The sequence below is a fragment of the Phodopus roborovskii genome, unplaced genomic scaffold (assembly GCF_943737965.1).
Source record: "Phodopus roborovskii unplaced genomic scaffold, PHOROB, whole genome shotgun sequence".
NCBI classification, from domain to species: domain Eukaryota; kingdom Metazoa; phylum Chordata; class Mammalia; order Rodentia; family Cricetidae; genus Phodopus; species Phodopus roborovskii.
Genome location: NW_026126407.1, coordinates 30,459,218 through 30,483,845, shown reverse-complemented (window position 1 = coordinate 30,483,845; position 24,628 = coordinate 30,459,218). Strand labels below are relative to the sequence as shown.

General features: G+C 39.9%; 1 protein-coding gene across 3 annotated transcripts; it reads left to right on the top strand.

Annotated features, from left to right (window-relative positions):
- The first annotated feature begins 7,856 nt into the window (after positions 1 to 7,856).
- Positions 7,857 to 23,731, top strand: Zfp62 (ZFP62 zinc finger protein). Of its 3 annotated transcripts, XM_051180846.1 has the most exons (3): positions 8,031 to 8,159; positions 17,001 to 17,102; positions 19,950 to 23,731. In XM_051180846.1, exon 3 carries the CDS (start codon positions 19,970 to 19,972, stop codon positions 22,724 to 22,726), a length of 2,757 nt encoding a protein of 918 aa, XP_051036803.1. In that variant the 5' UTR covers positions 8,031 to 8,159; positions 17,001 to 17,102; positions 19,950 to 19,969; the 3' UTR covers positions 22,727 to 23,731. The 3 variants fall into 3 exon arrangements, with proteins under 3 accessions (XP_051036804.1, XP_051036801.1, XP_051036803.1); XM_051180847.1 differs by lacking the exons at positions 8,031 to 8,159; positions 17,001 to 17,102 and adding an exon at positions 7,857 to 7,973; XM_051180844.1 differs by lacking the exon at positions 17,001 to 17,102 and having other exon boundaries at positions 8,011 to 8,159.
- Positions 23,732 to 24,628: the final 897 nt, after the last annotated feature.

Here is a 24,628-nt window from a genome sequence, read left to right as displayed (position 1 = left end):
CAAGGAGGCAGTTTGCTTCAGGTCGGTCTCCTCACCAGTCCATATGAGTCCCTTGAGAGTTTAGCAGTCTGGCACAATTTGGGTTTCGTTTTAATTTTTCATTCACGAATGCATTTATTTATTATTGCAAGTGTTTATTAATGTAAGTGCTTATTCAATAGGTAGCATAGGTCAGTTGACTTTGCCCCAGTCCTTGAGCATACAAGGATAGGTGAGGTTTGCTCTATCTTTTTGCAGCTCTCATACTCTAATTATATTGTGTATTGTGTTTGGGGTCATGAAGTAAGCTGGTATAATAAGGAAGTGAAACCTTTCATCCTTCCAGTTGCCTTATTATGTTTAAATTTGAACTTGAATAAACAAGTAAAATGTCTCCTGGTACAGGGATAGGCACTGAAAATTTTCCTCTCCACCTCTGGCTTCCAGCAGCCCAGGCTCCTCCCCATGGCCAGCCAATGTTAGTGGTTTCTTTCTGATCAAATGCTTGGGAACATTTCTATGAGCATACACGAATATGTCCATGTTTGTTTACCTTATATAAATTATGCAGTATTAATGGCGGGGGTATTTTTTTATATTGGTTCCTTAGAATACATCCTCCCCCTTTTTTTGTTGCCGGTATTTTGTTTCTTGTTTTGAGGAACTTTCTCTCACTGTGTTGCTCAAACTACCAGGCTCATGATCCTGCATACGTTTCTTGAGTAGCTGGGGCCACACATCTATACTACAGTACCTGGTTTATTCACTTTAGAAAGAATTCCACTCTTTCTTCTTCACAACTGAGTATGGAATTATGGTTTAGATGTGTTCTCCTCAAAGTTCATGCCTTGATGTTCTAGCTCTCACCACCCCAGAATACAACCTAATTTGGATCTGGGGTCAGTTCAGATATAAATAACTGAGTTGAAGTCATAGTGAAGAAGGTCAGCACAGTGTGACTGGTTTCTGGGCAAAAGATGAAGGTGAGAACATCCACAAATACAGGCAGAACACCGTGAAGACAAAGGAAGAGGCTGGGACAATGTGTCCACGTGTGCAGGAACCCCTAAGCCAAGTAAGAAGTGTGGGATAGATCCTGTCTGATCGGCCCAGGAAGAACTGACCCAGATTCTGTTAAAGCTGTGTGTGTGTGTGTGTGTGTGTGTGTGTGTGTGTGTGTGTGTGTATGTGTGTGTACATGAGTGTGCATGGGTGTGTAGGGCTGAGGTCAACAATGGGTGTCTACCTCTATCATAATCCACCTTACTTTTTGAGACAGTCTCTCTATGAAGTCGAAGTTCACAGATTCAGCCAACTACACAGGGCTGCTTGTCTCTGCACCCTGGTGCTGGACTTACAGACCTACACTGCCAAGTTTGACTTTCCCCATGTGTGCTGCAGATCCAAACGCCAGGACTCCCACTTTCACAGCAAGTGCTTTACTCCCCAAGCCATTTTCTCAGTCCTGGAGACTCTTTCAATCTTGGATTTTAAGCTTCCTGAATTGTGTGATAGTAAGTTTTTGATGTTTAAGCCTCATAGTTTGTGATGTTTGATCATGGCAACCCAGACAAACTAATACATGTGGGTATACAGTAATTCCTTTCATACTTTGGACTTATAGGTGTTTCTCCAATCTGTTACTTTAAAATACAGCAATGAATCACCTTTTTGCTATACCATTTCACAGCCGTGTGTGTGTGTGTGTGTGTGTGTGTGTGTGTGTGTGTGTGTGTGTGTGTTAGTCAGTTTTCTGTCACTATGACCCATACCTAAACTAAATCAAATTAGGGGAAATAATGAAATTATGGTTTAATTTGGGTAGCAGTTTCAGAAGTTCTAATCCATGGTTGCTTCACTCTGTTTCTTTAGGACTGTGGCAGCATAGTATGTTGTGGTAGGAACATGTGGAATAGGAAAAGCCAACCACCTTGGGTCAGCCAGAAAGCAGAGAGAGATAGGAAGGGCTTGGGGTCTCAGTACCCACTCACAGGGCATATTCTCAGTGACCTAATTACCTCCATTAGATTCAGTCACCTCCTAATGTCACTGTGATTAAACTTCCAACACATGAGTCTCTTAAGGACATTTTGGATACAAAATATGGCACTATGGCTATGCCACATGGTGAGTGTCTAGAGCAGAACTTCCGTGCAAAGGCTATGTGCACATGAATCCATACTGCCCAGGGTCTTCCCTAGAGGCTTAGCCAGGACCTTCCAACCCACACAGCAGAAGAATGTACTTTCACCCAGTATGTTATCAGATTTAGGGACCTGTCATTTTGATGGGAGATTTAAAAAAAAAAATGGTGTTTCTGTAAAGTCAGGGTTTGCATTCTTTGAAAAAGGGATTTATTTACATGGATGAATGCTTGCATTTCTGTATGGATGTGCACTGTGTCCATTCCTGGTGTCTGTGTGGATCAGAAGAAGACTGGAACTGGAGTTGTAGGTGGTTGTGAGCTGCTGTGTGGGAGAATCAAACTGAGGTCCTCTGCAAGAGCAGCAAGTGATTTTAATTTCTGAGCTATCTCTCCAGCCTGAGGTTTGTACTTTTCATGAGGTGTTGGTACCAGCTTTCTTTGAAACCAGTTTTGCAGGTGGGTTGTCCAGGTGGGTTATTCATCTTCCTTATGACTTTTAGAAAAACTCCTTGTGTTTCAGGGGAAATGGCCCTTTGTGATGGAAGATGCAAATATTTTTCTTAGGTAGTAATTTGAATGTTTATTTTCCCAGTGGTGGTTTTCCATAAAAAGTATTTGACTTTGGTGTGTTTGAGTTTGCTATTCTTTATTTTTTCCACTGTTTATCTTTTGTATTATAATAAAAAGAAAAGTATTTCCATATTCCAATATGATCAGAGATTTTCTGTGATTGTTTTCCTAATACTTATATGGAAGTGGTAGCAGCAATGGTGATGGTTAATGCCTGTGCATTTTCTTATTTATGACAGAGGTTTGCATGTTGCCCAGGTGAGCCTTGATACCTTGGGCTTAAGTCAGCTTACTGCTGCAGTCTTGTATGTGTCTGAGACCACAATTATCCACCCTCCTCAGCCCCACTCCTGACTCATCCTTGTATTTAACACTTGAATTTTTTTTAATATCAGTTGCTTCTGGTATGAGGACTGGGGTTTAAAGAAAATAAAATTGTTTTTGAAATGCTTCCCAGTTATTCTGTGCCATCTTCCTCCCACTGACTTGAAATATGACCATCATATATTAAGTGCTTGCCCTGTGCTGCTCTGCAGTTAGGGTTTATATGCATGCCTTGGAATTATGCCCACTTAATCACTGATATGTTTTCGTAGTCTCCCCCCCCCATCACTAGCTCTTTTTCTAAGACCTTTTCTTAGAAACGAGGAAAGGTCTGCTTGTTTTCCATATGAATTTCAGAATTGAGGGTGGGTTGCAAAGAAGGTTGTTGCTGTTTGCCATGGGGATCATTACAGAGGAGAAAAGGGCATCGTTCTGATCCCAAGTCATTCCTCTTGTTTGAATCCAAGAAACTCTGCATAAGTTCAGTTGTACTTCTCTGTTCCCAGGAACAGTGCAGTCTCTTCATATAGGTCATACACGTGCATTGTTAGCTCCTATTTCATTTTTTGCTTTGTTTCTATTGTAAATGTACTTTTGCTTCATTTATTAGAATTATAGTTTATACATAAGGAAACTATTACTTTCTTTGTGTTAATTTTGAAACACATACTTTACAGTGTTGTCTTATTGTTTACTCTGGTTTTCCAAGTTAATTCCTTTGGGCTCTATAAAAATAAAATCTTGTTATCTGAAACCAGGATAATTATACCCTTGCTTTGCTATGTTTATATCCTATTTTTTTTTCTTATCCAGCTGCAATGGGAGATAATGATAGTAATGGGTAACATCTTTTCCTGGCTCTTTGAATGTTTTCAGTGTTTCCCCTGTTACACTTATAAGTGCCTCAATCCCTATTGTTCTTATTTGAGGTCTCCTTAAAATGTTTTGTCTGTTGATCTGGTTATTCCTTCTTTTGTCAACCATTCCAGGAAGCATTCAGAAAAACCTTTGCCCAGTATTGTTTATTACCAAACTAACGTACTTTTTAAAGACTTAATTAGGAAATACCACATCACTGAACAAGAAGAGAGTAGTTAATGAGATTCTAACTCAATAGAACATCACAGAAAATAGTAGCATTGTGGGAAATTATATAACATCGTTTTTAAAGATGCACTATAAAAATGCATATGTCCTTTTATTGCAGCACTCTGAAAAACATCCTACTAATGGTAGAAAAGGAGAGACAGCTTGGTGTGGTGGCACAGATAGTAACAGCATGGTGGAGACAGGCAGGTGGATCTCTGCGAGTTCAAGGCCAGCTTGGTTCACATAGTGAGTTCCAGGATAGCCAATGCTAGATAGCAAAACCCTGTCTCAAAAAAGAGGGAAACTCTTTATAAAGATGTTAATGGTAATTGTCATTAGGTAATTGTCCTGATTTTTGTTTGCTTTTTTTGTTTGTTTTTTTGTCACCTTGACACAAACTAGAGTCATCTGAGAGGAGGGAACCTCAATTAAGAAATGATGGACTATGGCTGGGCAGTGGTGGTGCATGCCTTTAATCCCAGCACTCGGGAGGCAGAAGCAGGTGGATCTCTGTGAGTCTGAGGCCAGCATGGTCTTCAGAGTTAATTCCAGGACAGCCAGAGCTACACACACACACACACACACACACACACACACACACACACACCACATATGCACTCGTGAGCTGTCTCAAAAAACCAAAATTAAAATAAAATAAGTGACAGACTACAAGCTGTAAGATAGATGATGAGCTACAAGTTGCTTTTGGTCATGGTGTTTTTTTGTTTGTTTGTTTGTTTTGTTTTGTTTCACAGCAATAGGAAGCTAACTAAGAAGTAACAAAATGGAAAATAATATTTTCCTCTTTCTTTCAAATTTTACATGACAAATTGATGCTTTGCTATCTAGGAAAGGAGATTTTTAAGAAATAAATTTGTAACCAAATGGAACAGCTACACTTGGGCCCCTCTAAATAAGACTAAATTTGAGACATCACAATCACAACACCCACTGGCCTTCTGAAGATGCACATCCATTTCCAATGGACATTTAACATGATTCATGTATGAAATCTGATTTTCTAGTTGGCATATTTAAAGCAAAAGGGGGCATCTGAAAATAATTTCAACAATACATTTTATTCCATCCAGTGTGAGACCCCTCTTCCCGAGGCACTGGTTAAGTTTTAAACACTATTAAGAGACTTTAAATCTGTTGTAATCACTTACTGTTAACCAATTCTTTACACTTGTATTAAAAGTATCCCTTGTTGACAGACTTTGCCTTACCCTCTTTGAGGAGTCAATGGGGACAGGGTGAGGGGGAACCAGGAGTAGAGGAGGAACTGGGATTGGCATGTTAAAAATAAATAAATAAAAATATGAAAGAAATAAAGCATTCCTTCTAATGTCCACCTCCCTGTAAACAGACACATATTGGAGGATGGGGCAACAGACTTCTTAATTAGCAGCTGTCTGACTCTTCTTGCTGCCCTTTCTGCCATGGCTATCTTAAGCAAAAAAAAAAATCTGAGTCTAATAGCCAGGACCTATCAGGAACACTGTTTGGACACCTTAAGAAAAATAGAGCTTGTTGGGCCAGGAAGGCCACACCAGGACTATTTGAAACAATCTGTACTGTTGTTTTTGCTATCTCAGGCATCAGTAAACCCTAGAGGATAATACAACCATTTCCACCTTGGTTATTGGGGTCACTTGCCCTGGTGATCTGGCAGAGTAACTGTGCTTAGAAGCAAGGCTGTGATTGCCCCTCAATATAGCTGTGATTGATCCAAACACCCATTCTCAGGCTATATGAGCAGGCTGTTCAGGTTCACTTAGTTAACCATCTGGGAGAAATTCTCCTGCTTTACATCCTCTGATGTTGCAAAAGCAGGTTCAGTAAAGCCCTCTCCTTCATGGTCTGGCCTGCTCTTACTAGTGTAGGTTGAGCTAATAAACACAAAAAGAAACATCAGGGACATCAGAGAGTGACAACCATGATGTCAGAGGTACCAGTGGCAACAGCAGAGTAAACTGAAAGCCGTGAGACTGCTAGCTGCTTCATAGTAGGCAAGAGCCAACTAAACTGTTTGGCCAGTGTAGAAAGAAGGTGGCAAGAAGAGGGAGACAAGAAGGTAGAGCTCTGGTGCCGAAGAAAGCTCAAAGACCATAAGAAGCCAAAGAGGAGAATGCATCTGGCCATCAGAAGAGCCAAGAGCCATCAATTCTTCAGGGCCAAAGTATCCCTAGGTTAAGACCTGTAACACTCTGTCCAAGGCTATTCGGTCTGATACCCAAGGCTTGCGTGGGGGCTGTGACACTAGAGCTCTTGCTAACACTGTCGCTTACTGCCATCAAACACCGAGAGAAGTTAAACGTGCAAGAGACCTCCAGCACTTGAAAGCTTACCTTGTGCTTCCCATGGTATTAGAGCAAAGTAACTCTTAAACCAGTTGATTGGTGACAAATGGAACCCAACCATTATCACTCTAGCTTGTCATCAGCATAGGAATATTGTTTTTTAAACATTCTCTTTTCTCTTTAACTTGGACATACAGTGTGAATTTTACATTTATAATGCTTCTTAGTTCAGAGTAGCCACATTTCAAATGTTCATAGTTCTACAAGGGACAATCTTGGTCTAGACTGTCTTTGTAGCTGTTCCAAAGGGCAAGTTCTGAAAAGGGAGGTGTGTGTGTGTGTGTGTGTGTGTGTGTGTGTGTGTGTGTGTGTGTAAAATGTGCCTGCAAAATGGAGGGAAAAACTATCATCCATGATAAACAATCACTTGCACCAAGATGCTTTATTTAGGCTTCGCAATGATTCCTCTCTGGTGTCCTTTATGGAACAAAGTGTCCCAATCCAGAGATAGACATCATTTTATTATACTTTGTTGTCTAAAAGAAAAAAAAATCAAACAAACAAAAACATCCAAAATCTTGGGATGCAGAGCAGTCTAATACGATAGCCTTTAATTTAGACTGGACAGCCTTTAATTTAGACTGAATTCTTTTGGAGGCCTGAAAAAAACTGCCCAAAGCCCTTCCCAGAGTTGTGCTTTCCTAGCAATATGTGGCTATTTGAATGAAATGTAATTAGACACTTGGTCGGCAGCTGCACACTGGTCACATTTCTGGCACTGGCTGGGTAGATGCGTGTCAGCCACTGTTTCGATTGTAGAAGAATCCCCCCTCAACCTGCCCAGGCTCTTCTACACAACTTGCTGCTAACGGGCCTGACAAGAACCTAGGCCTCTGCTCCATCTTAGGGTTCACTACTGTTCTACTACTCTGTTCTGTCACAGCATACTTCCCAGTGGCCTGGCCTCCTTAGAGATGCATAGAATTCTGTAGCTAGCTTGGTGCCTAAATGTAATCAAAGACACTACTACACCAAAACTTCATACTACATATCCACGTCAGGGCTTGCTTAGAAAGAAATAAGAAACAGGTATAGATTGATGCAGATTACAGGCTTTAAACCGGAGTTTTGTAGCTAAGGATAGGGAAGGGGTAAGTAAGGGGGTTTCTTAGCGGCAGAATGGGGAAGTTAGCTGTTTTCCCTAAGTAAGCTGTTTTAGAAACTGCAAGGTATCTGTGGAAAAGGTCGGCTACTTCTGCAGTCTCCAAATATCAGGCTTCAGGGAAATCTGAGCTCAATTGAGGAGGGCCTTGGCTTCCGGGAAGTCTTTTAGAAAGAAAAGGTACTGGACTCCCATATTTTGCTTGTCTTAGGAGCTCAACCCTCCCTCCTAAGAATCTCTCCAGTCTCACTTGATTATCTGTGGGCTCAACTTCACAGGCAGGAAGTGAAGCATCTGTCCTACCGCCCCCAATCCACTCCGGAATATAAAAGCTCAAGACAACAGGAAAACGACCCCTGCACATCTTGGGCATCCGGGCTGAAAGACTTCTCCACCTCGGGTAAGGAGGCCACCAGAGCACCGACAAACCGCAGGTCACGTGCGCATACTGGGCCCGACCATCGAGTCAGTCCTCCAGCATCCTAGAGCGGCCTCGGAAGTGCCCCTGCGGCGCGGGTCTTTCCGGCCGTGCAGTCCGCGCTTTTGTCCCGCCGGCGGCCGGGCTCCCGCGGCGCTGCCACAGCCAGTACGTGAGTCCCGGGCCGCCCGCGCTCCCGCCTCTCCCCGGCGCGCCACGCCCTTCCCTTCTCTGCTCTCGGGTCTCGGGCGGGTCCCAGGGGAGACCGTGGCTCCTTACGCGCCTCGGGCTGCGTCTTCCAGGAGTGAAGGGGAAGGCAAAGCCCAGGCCGGGGCCCCGAGCGCAGCTCCTGCGGTCTGAGCTCGCTCCGGGCGGAGGAAGGGCCCGAATCCGCCCTGGGTTCCTTGACTGTTCGTAGCCATCTCGGGCTTAGAGGGAGGAGAACGACGATTATTAGCGCTTAAAAATTTGCCCTGGTTGTGGTTAACTTTGTTTCTGATACTTAGAGGTGACCTGATTTGGGTCACCCCTCCCCATTATTTTGGTGGGCGAGAGGTGTAGACCCCTCCGAGGAGAAACTCGTGTAGAACAGACCGATGGGATGGGTGCGACCGGAGGAAGCCATCTGCCCGATCTGCACCACAGCAAACAGAGAAAATGTTGACTTAGGGAAAAGCTTTGAGAAGTATTGGGCGGTGATGTAAAAGATAAACAGGGACCAGGTGGAGACGTGCCCGTCCTAGTGTGTTATCTTAATATGGTTAATCTAGGTGGCCAGTTTATTTGTGTACGCCTAAGCTTGTGTGCGTGCGTGTGTTGTGTGTGTGACAGAAAGAGAGAAAGACTTTCTGAATATGTAATGTTCATGTGGCCACGACATTAAAATATAAAAAGACCTTAAAAATGAAAATTTAGTATAAAACAAGATTTTTTCCCCAGTGTTCTCAAAGGTTATCCTATGACCTACCTTAAATGGTAAACAGAATCTGTTTTAAAGATCTCTGTCAGGAAACTGGTTTGTTGTTTGTTTTGCAGACCTGGAGTAGATTAGCCATTTAAAAAGATGTTTTAGATAAGAGTTGCGTTTGATAATCTTTTGAGATATTTCCAGTCTTTTTATCCCAAACTGTAGTACCTGGAATGATTCTGTGCTAGGATAAGGACTGTGAAATTAGGGAGGAACTGAGATTAAAAAACTGTTTTTTGTTTTGTTTTACATTAACTCAGTCAAAATATGCTATATTACTTGCTCCAAGCCAGTCCCTGAGTGAGCCCTTCGCGTCACAAAAATCTCTAAGATGCCTTTCATAGTCTTTTGCTTCCCTTATTCCTTGAGTAGCTAGAACTCTTTTCCTCTGCTATGAAGATACTCCATTACAAAAACCCCTTCAATCCTTATTCCTAATTTTTAAATAATAGAAGTAAAAATTGTCAGAATACAAATCATTCTTGTTGGTAAATCACTTCTCTCATATAGTTCCATCTTCCATTTGCACAGTCTACCATTGGGTGCTCTTGAGTTGGCAAAAATTCTCTCTTAATTTTATTCTAGTTGTCTGAATATGTTTGAATGACTTCTAGTCATTTGAATGACTATTCTTCATAATAGTCATCAAATATGTCATTTAAGAACTTAAGCTATGGAAATTCTGGTTCACATTTGAGCTATAGGACATGGCCTTGTTTAATACAGTTGAAATCTGGAAATTAAAAGTAGCTGCAGGCATGTTGTACCTGTTTCTTGCAGTCTCTTACCATGGGAGCCATTTTCCACCGAATCAGGATTGCTCTCTTGTGAGTTGTCTCAACTTTTGAGAAGTAACAGCTCATTAACCAGAACAGACAGTAATTAGGTTCTTGCTATCTGCATACACTTTTATAGGAGTTAGGGATAGAATTCGAACAAGCACAGAAATAGCCTGGGGTCTTATGCAATTTGTGAGGGACAGAGACCTTTTCATGTTTGACTTCTGCTAATGTTACCAGACTGTCAAGGTCATGCTGTCTATTAAAAACAGGCTATCGAGATTTCCCATCATTTTGAGAAATTAACCATTTTGCTCCTTTGTAGCCTTGTGTTATAGGGGACACATGATGGCTACCACACCCATCCTAGCAATTATAACTGCATCTCAGAACTCTAATTGTTGGTTCTCTTACCACCTCCCCCAATTCATTCTCCCAGCAGCAATGGTGCATTTAGTTCTGGGAGGCAGAGGCTGTGTGAGTCAAGGCCAGCCAGTGCTATATAGTGTGGCTCTGTCTTAAAGAGAAATAAGAAAAATAATTAAGCAAATTCAGTGAACTATATGCCTATAGTTTCAGGATTCTGCTACATTTTTCTCATTTTCCTTTTTTTTTTTCCTTGGGTGAAGCATTTTAAAGCAAATTCATGATACTGCTTTTGTCTTACCCTCATATGTTTTCTGGGTTTTTTTGTTTGTTTGGTTTGGTTTGGTTTGGTTTGGGTTTTTTGAGACAGGTGGTGGGAGATATCCTTCTGTATGTTGTAAATATGTGTTGCTCTTATTGGTCGATGAATAAAGCTGTTTTGGGCAATGGATAGGCATGATGTAGCCAGGCAGGAAGTATAGGTTGAGCTACCAGACTAGGAGAATTCTGAGGAGAGGAACACAGAGAGTGAGTTGCCAGTAAGGCGCTATGTAGCTACTGGGAAGATAGGTCACCAGGCTTTCTCTGGTAAGCCAAGACAATGTGGAGATACATAGATTCAGAGAAATGGGTTAGTATTTGAGCTAGCCAATAAGAAGCCTGAGCCATTGGCCAAACAGTATATAATAATATAAGCCTCTGTGGGTTTATTTGGGACTAAATGGCAACGGGACTGGGAGGGACAGAAACATCTGTCCACAGATAGAGTTTCTCTGTGTAGCTTTGGAGCCTGTTCTGGAACTCACTCTGTAGACCAGGCTGGCCTTGAACTCTGCCTGCCTCTGCCTCCCTAATGTTGGGATTAAAGGCTTGTGCCACCACCACCCAGCTTACCTCTTATGTTTTAGTTGTCATTAAAAGTGGCATATACTAACAGCTACAGTACCATTATATTACAGCCCACTTTAGCTTTGATTTTATTTTTTGATACTATCTAGTAGCAGTAGCCATCCTACAATAAGCTAAGAAGGGCTATTATACCTTTTTAATGGAATGTTTGTAATCAACAGCATGGCCCTATACAGAAAAATATTGCCAACCCCAGATTTAATAGTGCCTATGCTACTCCTTTACTCCTGAGGAGTAAGTGAACTCTGCCGTTTGAGTCAGGCTGCTGAGCCCTGTTGCTTACCTGGCTGGTTTCACCTGTGGCTCTATGCTCCCAATGTCTACAGTGTTAGGAACATTAGTTCTCCTAAGAGTGTTCCCCTGCAGTTCTTAGTTCTTCAGGGTGAAGATCAGCCTCCCACACTTTCTGCTGTCTGTACTGATGTGCTCTGGGATAGACCTTGTTTCACCTATCCCTTCATTCCTTGGACTAGCTCCAAGTCTGTGGGTGGGTGTAATCTAAGTTCCTTGTGCACCATTCACTCATGACCATAATAGTAGAATGTACCCTCAGTAGTGTTTATAAGGATGGCAGTGCACTTTATTACACTCTCTCTTATATGCTAACAGCGTTTATGCTCTTGCTGTTTTGATGTACTTTTGCCTCTTTGTGTGTGTGTGTGTGTGTGTGTGTGTGTGTGTGTGTGTGTGTGTACTACACTGGATGTGTCAAATAGTCCCTACCCCAACAGAAGACTTTGGCCTCTGTCTAGATTGGAGAAACAAATAGTAGTGTTTGTGATTTCATGCAGTTGAGACCAGTTAGTAGCCAATCATACAGTCCCTAAGGAAATGAAGTGACTAAGGATTAGGGAAATTAGAATTCAGTTTGTCAAAAAATTGATGCAGGGGTTGGAGACCTGACTTTTTGACACTATCATCAGAACTTGAGTTCAGATTCCCATGTGAAAAGCCTGAGAAGAGAAAGACTGATTACTGGTTACTGGGCTTCCTGGCCAGCCTGTCTAGCTTAATTGATGAAAAACCCCAACTCAGAGAATACATGGAGAATGATTGTTGAAGACACCTGACAACACCCCAGCCTCCACATGCACACACATGTTCATGTGCAATGGCTGGGATCAGTAACTCAGTATCCATCTTGTGTCTAAGGACGCATTAAGGTAGCTCAATGTAGAGGATTTGTCCTGATGTTGGGGTGTGTGTGTGTTAAGGGTTTAGTTTTTTTGTGCTACTCAAGAAAAAAGTTTTTTTGTGCTACTCAAGAAAAATCTTGCAAACTGGATAATTTCAAGAGCCAAGAAGTCCCAAATTAAGATGTTGGCATCTCCTGAGGTCTTCTTGCTATGTTTTTTACATGGTGAAAGGCATCACATGGTAGAGGAGCAGATAGAGAGAGCAAGCCATAATAAGAGTTCTTTATGAGGAACCCAGTCCCACAATAATGGCATTAATATGCTGTAACATAAAGACATTATCTCTATGGCCTTATCATCTACTTCTACCAGGAACAGTGTCACACTTTTGTAATCCCAGATAATTGACAGGCTGAAGCTGAGCTCTTTGAGCCTGGACTTCAAGACCAGTTCCAATAACATAGTGAGACCTCTCTCTCTCTCTCAACCTCTCTCTCTCCCTCTCTCCCTCTCTCCCTCTTTCCCTCTCTCTCTGTGTGTTATGTATGTACATATGTATATATGTGTGTATACATATATATGTGTATATAAACAAATGTGTGTGTGTATATATTGGCAGTTTAACTTAAGCATGGATTTTGTTTTAGTGTGATGTTAAGCTATAGCAGAAAATGACCAAGTACACATTTTATAACAGCCCTTAGAGAAAGTACTGGTTGGGGACGAGAAAGAAGGCAGAAAGACTCCAGAGGGCAGTAGTCCAGAAGAGAATTATGGAGGACTGAAAGTAAGGTGTAGAAGCTGGTATCCATATAATACAGTCAGTTAGTTTTGCAGGCTATTTTGGATGAAGTTGAGAGAAATAGAAGGGGCTGCTTCTGATTTAGGCAAAGAGGACAGTGGAGGTGGATAATAGGATCTGTGTTTGGATAAAAGGCTATGGGCCAAGGATAATTTTCTAACAGTTTTTTAGGAGTGGCAGAAGTCATACATACAGAGCTGTATGTTTAGAAGGGGGTAGTTAAGCATAGAGTCAAGAGGAAAGTTTAAATGAAAGGATCAGGAACATATGAACATCAGCAACATGCAAAGTAAGTATGTTATACATAAAGAGTGTAGTGAAATGTAGTGGTCTGAGTGAAAGCAATCAGGTTGAGTAGATGAGGCTTAAAGGAAGAGAGGTCACTAGACAGAGAGGCAGGGGGTTGAGAGTGACACCTGGAAAGGAAGTAGAATTGATGGAATTCAAAGTGTATTTTTTGATATTTTGAAAACTATATTTGAAGGTAATTTTAAATATACAGAAAAAAATTGAATAATAAGAATAGCAAAAGAAGAGATCTAGAGAGATGGCTCAGCTGTTGAGAGCACTGGCTTCTCTTCCAGAGGACTAGGATTCAGCTCCCAGCACCCACACTCAAAACTGTAACTTCATTTCTAGGGCTCCAACTCCTGGCTTCTTTAGTCACCAGGCACATATATGGTATACACACACACATACAGGCAACATTCATACATATAAAAAGAAATTTTTTTTAAAGAATAGTTAAAGATATCTTTTGCTCATATTCATCAGTAGTTAATGTTTTAATTCATTTTGTCCTCTTGCTCTCTCATTTACATTTTCTCCAAGTTATTTGAGGGTAATTTAATACATCATAGTTCTCTAACTCTAGATACACACACAGACATACACACAGTTTTTTTGCCAGGCAGTGTGGCGCACACCTTTAGTTCCAGCACTCGTGAGGCTGAGGCAAGCAGATCTCTGTGAATTCAAGGCCAGCCTGATCTACAAAGCTCTACAGGGAAACTCTGTCTAGAGGAGAAAAAAGAAAAAGCAGTTATCTGTATACATGTTTTTGCAAGTATACACATGCATACATGTGTTATTTGTTAATTGTGGATTGAAGGAAAATTCATGTATTATCACAGATTTTCCCACCACAAGCATTATGTAAGTTTGCATTATAAGCAATCTATAAGAATACTTGTTTTCTTCAGTGTATTATCAACAAGGTAAATGGCCAAGTTTTGAACATTGGTCAGCATAACATGAGAAACTATCTTATTGAAGTTCTGATACATATTTCTCTTATTGGTGAAAATAAGTATGTTTTTATATGCTTAATTGTCTTTTGCTTTCGTTTTTAAAGGAGAAACACTGTATTGGCATGATTATTATGTGAAGCATCCTGTATAGTCACTGAACAAAATAATTATTGTAGACTATAAGAAAGCCCACAGCAAGAAAAACCTTAAGGAAGTTGACTAGTGACTAGCTTTAAAACATTTTAACATTATTTTGATCATAGAAATATCCCACTTTTCAAACTACAGTGTTTGTCATAGAAGCCTGTGCACCAAGAAGCTGTTTCTAGTGTGGGGGTAAATTTTTACTTTTTAAATTTTAAAGAAAAAAAAAGCCATATTAGCATCAACAGGCTGTTTCTGTTACAAAATATCTTTTCTTCCCTAATTTAAAATTAGAAAGGAAAAACTCAAGTCATAGTCACTGAACTTATGTATGCTGGTCTGCAGAAAAAAGCTCCTTGACTCTAGTAGTCCATTCCTTCATGTCTGTGGAGGAGTGTGTTAGAACCTCTGGCTTTTACCAACTTTAAGCTGCCTACAGGCAAAGAAGATCGCAAATGCTGCCTGGTTATCCCAGTCTAGGTTATCTTCTTGTAGAGACTGATTAAGAAGTGTATCTAGGCTTCCTCTCAAAGCAGTCATTAACCTCTAGAGCAGAGCCGGACTGAGGTTCCTTTCCTCCTTTTCTGGTACTCCCCAGGTAAAGAGTGTTAAAAGGGACAACAGGAAGTGGCCATGGGGCTTCTAGGCTTTTCTTTGCCAGTCGTCCCCAGTTGTAGGCATTTCTTTGGGGCTTCTTTCTTTACAATGAGGACCTAGTAAGCCACTCTGAAAAGAAACTGATCCTTATGACTTGGATAAAGTCAGCAACTCTAATATGAGAGCCATTGCAGTTTGGTGCCTTAGCTTGTCCTGTTAGCTCTTCTAGAAGAACAAAGGCACATATTCAGGGACTATGTTTCTCTTGCTTAGGTTTGGGTTCCACAGGCCCTTCACCTTGTCCTTTCCTTCTTTCTCCAGAAGCTATTCTACAGAGACCTACTTCTCAATATTCCCTTCCTCCTCTTTCACTCTCTCCCTCTACCTTTCCTTTTCTCCCTCTCCTCCTAATTCCCTTCTTTCTGAAAATTCACAAAAGGTTCAGTGTATCCTATATGGGTCCTGTTGGTTCTAGACAAGACAATCCTGATTTTGCTGGGAATGGACAATGGTTTCATGGCCTTCAAGCACTTTAGACTTTCAGTATCTACATCATTGGATTGGTTGCACTAGAATTGGTACAAGAATTGGGCTTGATACTAGGGCTCTTCAAACCCCTGGATGAGTTTAAACTTCTCACTGATTTCACAGCTGCCATTTACCATTTTCTCTAGTTTATGTGGTCTTGCAGAGCCATCAGCCCCAATCAGACAGGCCCATGTCATCTTGATCAAGCAGCTTTGTATATCTTCCACCTTTTCAGCTTCAGTAGAGAAAGAACTAATGGCATAACAGCTGTTCACACCCTGGAGACCCTGTTTTTCCAGGAACTTCTTGTTGCAGATTCTTAAAGGAGTCACTTTTTTTAGGCCCTTTAGGTAGGTTGACTCAGATGTTACTGTGGAATCTGCAAAGTCTGGCAGAAAGAAATCTGACCATTCTCCAAAGCCTGTTTTTGGGGTGATCCAGTCCTGGGCAGTGGGTGAGGGGTGCTGGGTATATAATAAACATGAAGACCAGAGCCAGGTTTGCTTCCAAGAAGTCATTCACTAAGAACAGTTGTGCTGCTAGATTTTTTACAGTCTAGCCCTTGGAATGTAACTTATTTGCTATAAGGGCTGATCTTGGGATAAACTAGCATGAGCTATCAGGTGCTTGGGAATCAGAATAGTCCTGAGGGACTCAAATGTAATGGCCTGGAGCAGAGCAGTTATATCAGCTTTAAAAATCAGTACAGTGGGATCATAAGGCTTAAGGGCCAAATTACCCGTCTTTCTAGGCACATAGATATTTGTTTGTCTAATTTTCTGTTTTGAGTACATTCCAGTTAATGACAAATGTTTTGTCCCAATAACTATTAGAACTGCTGATCTGCTACTGAAGTGTCTCTTTTAAGCTGATAGATGAGATCTACCTGTTGTTCATATAGCTAGCTACACCTCCAGTCTTCAGAGGCATTGTAATAGTATATGCAACTGAATCAGTGTTCACCAATTACACATCATCTGTACTTTGTTCATTCTGTAGTATTCTACCAACAGCAAGTTCCAACACATTTTTATACCTTGAAAGCAGTTCTATTACTGAAGCAGCGACTCTGTTCCAGGACGATTTTGTTTTGTGTACTGTTTAGCTTAGAGTACCAGTAGCTCTTAATAAGCCAAACAGACTTTGGACAGACTCAGACACCTTGTCACACAACCTTAGGGCCTAAGGTAGGGTTCTTGGGAAGAGTATAGCCTTTCTCCCTCACATCTCATCACAATTCTGACAGTATTTTCTACCGTTTTGAGAGTAGGGGTAGGAAGTTGTTTATATGCTATTTTTACCATAAAAATGTATTATGTAGTTAAACATCAGTCTTGTACTGCATCTTGGTTATGATTAGTAAGCTTTCTCTATACCCAGGTCGTAGTCATTAACTTATGTTTTGTTTTTTCTAGTATGTTATTCTAGTGTCATTATTTCAAGCTTCTTTATATTTAGAGCTCTGTTCTTTTGGAGTTTGTCCCTTTATGTGGTATAAAAGATCTAATTTTATCTTTTTTTTATTTCCCAGATGGCTTTATATTTGTTACAGCACTATTTTTAAAAAACTGTCTTTTCCCCAGTAATGCCATCCTCATCATCAATTTCTGTGTGTAGTTGGAATAATTTCTGGGTATGTCTATTTATATGCCAGTAACACATTTAAATTATAGAAGCACATTTATAATTCTAGCACATGTTAATAGCCAGAATGGCTAGTAGTCACAGCTCTTTTTCTTCCCTAGCAACTTTTTATTTTAGGAAATTGATTTTTATGACTGTAGGAACCTTAACATTTTCCTTCTTTTGAGGAAGGTGGAGGGGCTAAAATTGAAAAAGAAATGGATGGAAAGTCTCTGTTGTATGTGGAAATAGCAAAGTATAGTGTATACTGCTGTTGAAGCTTCTGGAACTCCACTAGCTCACATATTAGTTCTACCTTTTAAGTATCATGGACTGCTCTACCCAAAGTAATACACATTCTTCAGTGACATCCTACTTGGGATTTAATTTTATATAATATTTCCTTGGCTATACCAGCTTATGCTTTAATGTCTGCTGGATGATTCTTCATCTTAATGATCTTCTAAATTTTAGCTATTTCTATTCCTAAAGGAGGTTATTATTCCTATGGAAATGAGTTGCATAATATGTACTCTTTGCACATGTCCATACCAAATCATGTATCTTTTATTGCCCATTTTTCCCTCAGTTACATATAGAGTTTTCTAAAATTCACAGAATTTCACCTTAATGTACTGAAATTTTACCCAGAGCAGGAGGGAAAGATGATTATGATTATAGATGCTTTATTTTCTAGGATTTTGGAATAAGTTAGAGCAGTTTCTTAGAACTCAGTATGTCAGAAAGTAGGTATTGATGTCACATAAGTACCTTCAGAACAGGATCTCTACTTTGGGTATTAAAGTCTGCTTTGGAGAGTTTATCTTTTTCTAAACCATGTGCTTTTTCAATATATTTTAACCTTGATCCAGTAGTTTAACCTTTAATACCATAATAAATAATAAAATTCTATTAACATTGCCCTGACCAAGGGACAAGTTTTCTTACTGGTTTTATATGACTATCATCTAATATTTACAGTGGCTCTGTTATTTTCATTTTATAGGTGGAAAAACTGCTGTACAAAGATATTAAGTAGCTTTCTTAAAGGTCATGTAACTAGGTATTTGAATCTGGTCTATATGAGGGGTTAGTTTCAAGATCTCACAGATAGCAGTCTGCCATATACTTTGCTATGCTCAAGTCCCCTATTTAAAATGATACAGTATTTACAAATGACCTTTACACATTATCCTGTGTACTTTAAGCCATTTTTCAAATTACTTGTGCCTAAAAAGTGTGAGTCTTTATTATATTGTTTAGGGAATAATGTTAAAAAGTAAAGCCTATATATGTTCAGTACAAATGTAACTTTGTTTTTCTGAATATTTTTGATTCATGATTGGCTATATCTGCAGGTGCAGAACTTGCAGGTATGAAGGGCCAACTATACTTTGCTTAGTGGCTTTTGTGGTATTATCATCTTTGTTTCACCATTTTCAAGACAAGGTTTTACATCATAGTTCAGGCTGGCCTGGAACATGTAGTCACCTTCTTGCCTCAGCCTCCAAAGTGCTAGAATTATAAGATTGAACCATCACACTTTGCTGCTTGTAATCTTTGAGATGCTATATGACTAATTTATTCATAAATAGGAATGAAAATTTATTCTTTGGCAGGCTGAAACATGTTCTACCATGTAAGTTCTTTCTTGATTTTAGCCACTTTCCAAGAACAGTGTTTTCCATACACAGAAAAGTCCAGAAGGCCAGATCAATTTTACACTAGCTGAAGATTTCTCTTTTTTATTTCTTCATCACTGTCCTCATAATCTTATAACTACTAACCTGCCTGATCCCTCTTCTAGGGTACTGATTTATCCTCTTCTTTAGTTTTACCTATTCTCTCCTGATTTATGTGTAACTGTTCAAAGAAAAATTAACCTTGCCTTTGTTTTCCCATTTTTTCCCCTCCTGTCATCTGTTTTTTAGACACTTTGTTGTTGTTGTTGCTTTTCTATGAGGTGATGTTGAAACTGATTGGTATTGGTGATGTTGAAACTGATTGGTATTGGTGACGTTGAAACTGATTGGTATTGACTGTGGTTCTGTGTATCGATCCAGTCCATTTGTAACTTACCTTTATGCTAGGTTGTGTTTTGTTTTTTCAGCTTTTTTTAAAATTATTTTTTCTTATTTTACATATCAGTCCCAGTTCCTTCTCCCTCCGTCTGATGGCCTCCACCCCACCTCACCTCACCCCCACTCCACAGGGAGGGTGATGCCTTCCAGGAGGGATCAACAAAATCTGTCAAGTCATTTGGAGTAGGGACTAGGCCTTCTCTCCTGCCTCTAGGCTAAGGGAGTATCCCTCTATGGGGAATGTGCTCCCAAAGTCCTTTTGTGCACTGTCAGAGTTCCCTTAGACTGTCCAAGCCTTCTAACCGAGATCCATGTTTAGGGGATCCGAGTTGGTCCAATGCTGGTTTCCCACATAATAGGTTGTTAATGCAGAAATGAAAAAGTTCTTTGGATTAACAATCTGGGCTCTAGTTTTAACAGTAGTTCTGAAGGTGTTGAAATCTTATTAATATCTCCTATCTTATCCCCAACAATTAAAATGGTTCTTACTGGGCTGGAGAGATGACTCAGAACTTAAGAACACTTAATGTTCTTGCAGAGAACCTGGGTTCAGTTCCTGGCACTCAGTGGTAGCTCACAACCAAGCTTGTACATGGTGCACACTACCACATGCAAACAAAACACTCTTACACATAAATCTTTAAAAATTATTTTTAAAATGGTACCTGCCACACAAGAAGCAAGTATCTGTCAAGTGGATAAATTGATTTTGTTATTTGCTATTATTATTTCATTTTTTCCTAAGTAAATTTATCATTTTCATTTTCTTGGTCTAGTGTCACATTTGAAGACAAGCATGGAAGATGAGGAGTCAGCTAAAAAGAATGAAAGTAATTCAAATGCAGACTCTCAGTGCACAAATGTGGAAATTCTTCACAAGGATCATATACAGACATTTCAGATTGGTGACACTTGTGATTGGGTAGAGAAGCAATTGGGAAGGCCTGAATGGAAAATAATGAAAGAAGATAAAAGTAGTATCAGAGAAAAGATTGACAAATCTAAGAGCACAGAAAATGTAAAAATAGAACAGAATGATGAAGCATCTGAGAAAAATTTGTACCCAAGTGTAAATACCATATACCAGACTATCCCTACAGAACCAAAAATTAGTGAACAAGGTGAACATGTGGAGAACATTAATGGTAACATGCACCCTGCTCCACAGCAGAAATCTGCTGTTAAGAAATCACATAAGTGTGATGAGTGTGGAAAATCCTTTAAATACAATTCTCGTCTTGTTCAACATAAGATTATGCACACTGGAGAAAAGCGCTATGAGTGTGACGACTGTAGGGGAACTTTTCGGAGCAGCTCCAGCCTTCGAGTCCATAAGCGTATTCATACTGGTGAGAAGCCCTATAAGTGTGAAGAGTGTGGAAAAGCCTACATGTCCTACTCTAGCCTTATAAATCACAAAAGCACCCATTCTGGAGAGAAGAACTGTAAATGTGATGAATGTGGAAAGTCCTTCAATTATAGTTCTGTTCTGGACCAACATAAAAGGATCCACACTGGAGAGAAGCCCTATGAATGTGGTGAGTGTGGAAAGGCCTTCAGGAACAGTTCTGGTCTGAGAGTCCACAAAAGGATTCACACAGGGGAGAAGCCCTATGAATGTGACATCTGTGGGAAAACCTTCAGTAATAGCTCTGGTCTGAGGGTTCACAAAAGGATCCATACAGGTGAGAAACCCTATGAATGTGATGAATGTGGGAAGGCGTTCATTACATGCAGAACACTTCTAAATCATAAAAGCATCCACTTTGGTGATAAACCTTATAAATGTGATGAATGTGAGAAATCTTTTAATTACAGCTCTCTCCTCATTCAGCATAAAGTCATCCACACTGGTGAGAAACCTTATGAATGTGATGAATGTGGGAAGGCCTTCAGGAACAGCTCAGGTCTCATAGTGCATAAAAGGATCCACACAGGAGAGAAACCTTTCAAGTGTGATATCTGTGGCAAAGCATTCAGCTATAGTTCAGGCCTTGCAGTCCATAAAAGCATTCATCCTGGAAAGAAAGCCCATGAATGTAAGGAGTGTGGCAAGTCCTTTAGTTATAACTCACTTCTTCTTCAGCATAAAACCATTCATACTGGAGAGAGACCTTATGTATGTGATGTGTGTGGCAAAACATTCAGGAACAATTCGGGTCTCAAAGTTCACCGGAGGCTCCACACTGGGGAAAAACCATACAAGTGTGACGTGTGTGGGAAGGCCTATATCTCACGCTCAAGCCTTAAAAATCACAAAGGAATCCACATGGGGGAGAAGCCCTATAAATGCAGCTATTGTGAGAAATCCTTCAACTATAGCTCTGCCCTTGAACAGCATAAAAGGATTCATACAAGGGAGAAACCCTTTGGGTGTGATGAGTGTGGAAAAGCCTTCAGAAACAATTCAGGCCTTAAAGTACATAAACGAATTCACACGGGAGAGAGACCTTATAAATGTGAAGAATGTGGGAAAGCCTACATCTCACTCTCAAGCCTTATAAATCATAAAAGTGTCCACCCTGGGGAAAAGCCCTTTAAGTGTGATGAGTGTGAGAAAGCCTTCATCACATACCGAACCCTTTTAAACCACAAAAAGATTCATCTTGGAGAAAAGCCCTACAAATGCGATGTGTGTGAGAAATCTTTTAACTACACCTCACTCCTTTCTCAACACAAAAGAGTTCATACTAGAGAAAAACCCTTTGAATGTGACAGGTGTGAGAAGGTCTTCAGAAACAACTCAAGCCTTAAAGTTCATAAAAGAATACACACTGGGGAGAAGCCCTATGAGTGTGATGTATGTGGAAAGGCCTACATCTCGCACTCAAGCCTTATTAACCATAAAAGTACACACCCTGGCAAGACACCTTATACGTGTGATGAATGTGGAAAAGCATTTTTCTCAAGCAGAACTCTTATAAGCCATAAGAGAGTCCATCTTGGGGAAAAACCCTTCAAGTGTGTTGAGTGTGGGAAATCGTTTAGCTACAGCTCACTTCTTTCCCAACACAAGAGGATCCACACGGGGGAAAAACCTTATGTATGTGATTGGTGTGGGAAGGCATTCCGGAACAGCTCAGGCCTCACAGTGCATAAAAGGATCCATACAGGTGAAAAACCTTATGGATGTGATGAATGTGGAAAGGCCTACATTTCACACTCAAGTCTTATCAATCATAAAAGTGTCCACCGTGGAAAGCAACCCTATAATTGTGAGTGTGGGAAATCTTTCAATTACAGATCTGTCCTTGACCAACACAAAAGGATCCACACTGGAAAGAAGCCATACCGATGTAATGATTGTGGGAAGGCATTTAATATCAGATCAAATCTTACTAAGCATAAAAGAATCCATACTGGAGAAGAATCTTTAAATATGGCAAATGTGGAAAGTCACAGTGGCACATTTCAGAAGATAATCTACTATGAGGGAGAGAATGCTCTGGATGGGACCAGGATGCGGATGCCTATGCCTATCTGGGAGGCACAGCCTTCCAAGTCTCAAAGAAATCAAATAGAAGAAAATTTTTATGAATGTAAGAATTTCTGAGATCCTTACTCATGGCTTATAATTTTTATAGTGTAAATGAAGAATTCTAAATGATGATGAGAGGAATTCTTTCTACATGCTTCAGTCATAGCAAGGACAGATCTAGTGTCACAATAGTTGAGCTCTTTAGGAATATAAAATACCACTAGATATAAAACCTTTCAAATTGATGGAACATTTAATAAAAATCCTCCCAAGTAAGCATATATTTCTGGACATAAAATATGAAAGGAAAGGACTCCAGTTAGAAATCACATTCACTATTACAAAGATGTTTGGATAAATGAGTGAATAAGAATGTAGAAAGTCTGGTATAATTTTGAACTCTATACTTTGGTCAGTGGGGAAAGAAATCCAAGAAGGGCCACTAACAGGCAAATTCAGGGAGAGAATAGCTTCAGGGAATATCAGTTTATTAGTGGTCATGAATTACAGACTTAACAATAATGGTTTGTGATAGGGAGATAACTTCTAGAACAATTTAGATAACCTAGAAAAAGAAAAGGCATAGTCAAGTCTGTAACATAGTCATGTTAAAAATGCAGATTTGTTAGAATATACTATTATACTAATTGAACTGGTAAGACTTTTAAGAGTTTTAAGTGAACTCCCTTAATAAATAATATATATAAAGTGAAAACTTGGAAGGTGGTATTCACATATACTGAGAATGGAAAGAATTTCAGTGTCTTCAGTAAGTAATGGAACACATCTTCAACGTGAGTTTGCACCTTACAAAGAAAATTCAGGGAATCCTATAAAAAAAAGATGTTTCAAAGGAAGGCATTTACTACAAGAGCAAAGTAAGTATCAGTAATTAGGAGCAGGAAATTCATGTTTTCAAAAGAACATTGTTTCAGAAAGTGTTGTAAAGATTTTATGTACTACATGTGTATACTGTCTGTTGTAAAATATGAATACATTCAGAACTCACTTTGCCATAAAGGCCAGGTAGTTGTGATAAGGTAAGGCAACACCCTAATAAAGAAATGCCTCAAGTATAAATAGGCTGTGACTTACTTTAGATGGTGTAATATAGAGAACCTTTTGTGTGTCATATCTTTCCTTATAAGTGGTACAGGACCTGAGCCAGAAAAACTTCCATCTTAACAGTGAAGACTCATCTACCACGCTAATAACTGGTTTCACCAGAAGTTAGATCATGTTTGTCTCAGGGGAAAACATGAATTTTGAAGAGACCGTGGATAAGCAATCTGATCCTGATAACTGAGGCTAGATTATAATTTGTTAGAGTGGGTAGGCTGTGTGAGTGATCTGTCACTATGCATTTCATCATGAACAGAATACAAAATATTAGTAACTGTAGCAGTAAAGATTAGGCATCTCAACAGAAAAAGTAGCTTTACTCATAGTATTTGGACAGGGTATTAGTACCAGGTGAAAGTCACAGTTTGTTCTTAGACTTCAGAGTCTACTGTCATTACAAAAGACTCTCCAGCCAGATCCAAATTTCTTTAAGGATTCCTATCTCACAAAATAATGCCCATGTCTCTGGGCATACCTGAGAATACTTTGTTTCTAACTCCAAATCCCCACCAGTAGGTTTTGAAAGATGGGGTGAAGAAAGGGAAAGTGTATCATTACCACTTAATTCTTCAGTATAATACCCACACTTTTTTCTTTTTCTGCATAAGACACTGGTGAATTTGACCCTATCCACAGATTTAGTTTACTCAAATATTTGTTGAGAATCTGTTAGATACAACCCAATGTCCAATGCACTAAGTAGGGAAAAGTGGGAACAGAAATTAAGACTATGAGCAAACACCACTCTGATAGGCACACCATGCATGCATGCAGGGCCTAAACACTTCTAAAAGTGTCAGAGAAAATTGACCACAGCCAACCAGGAAAAGGGGTATGGATATTGGGTATTTCTGA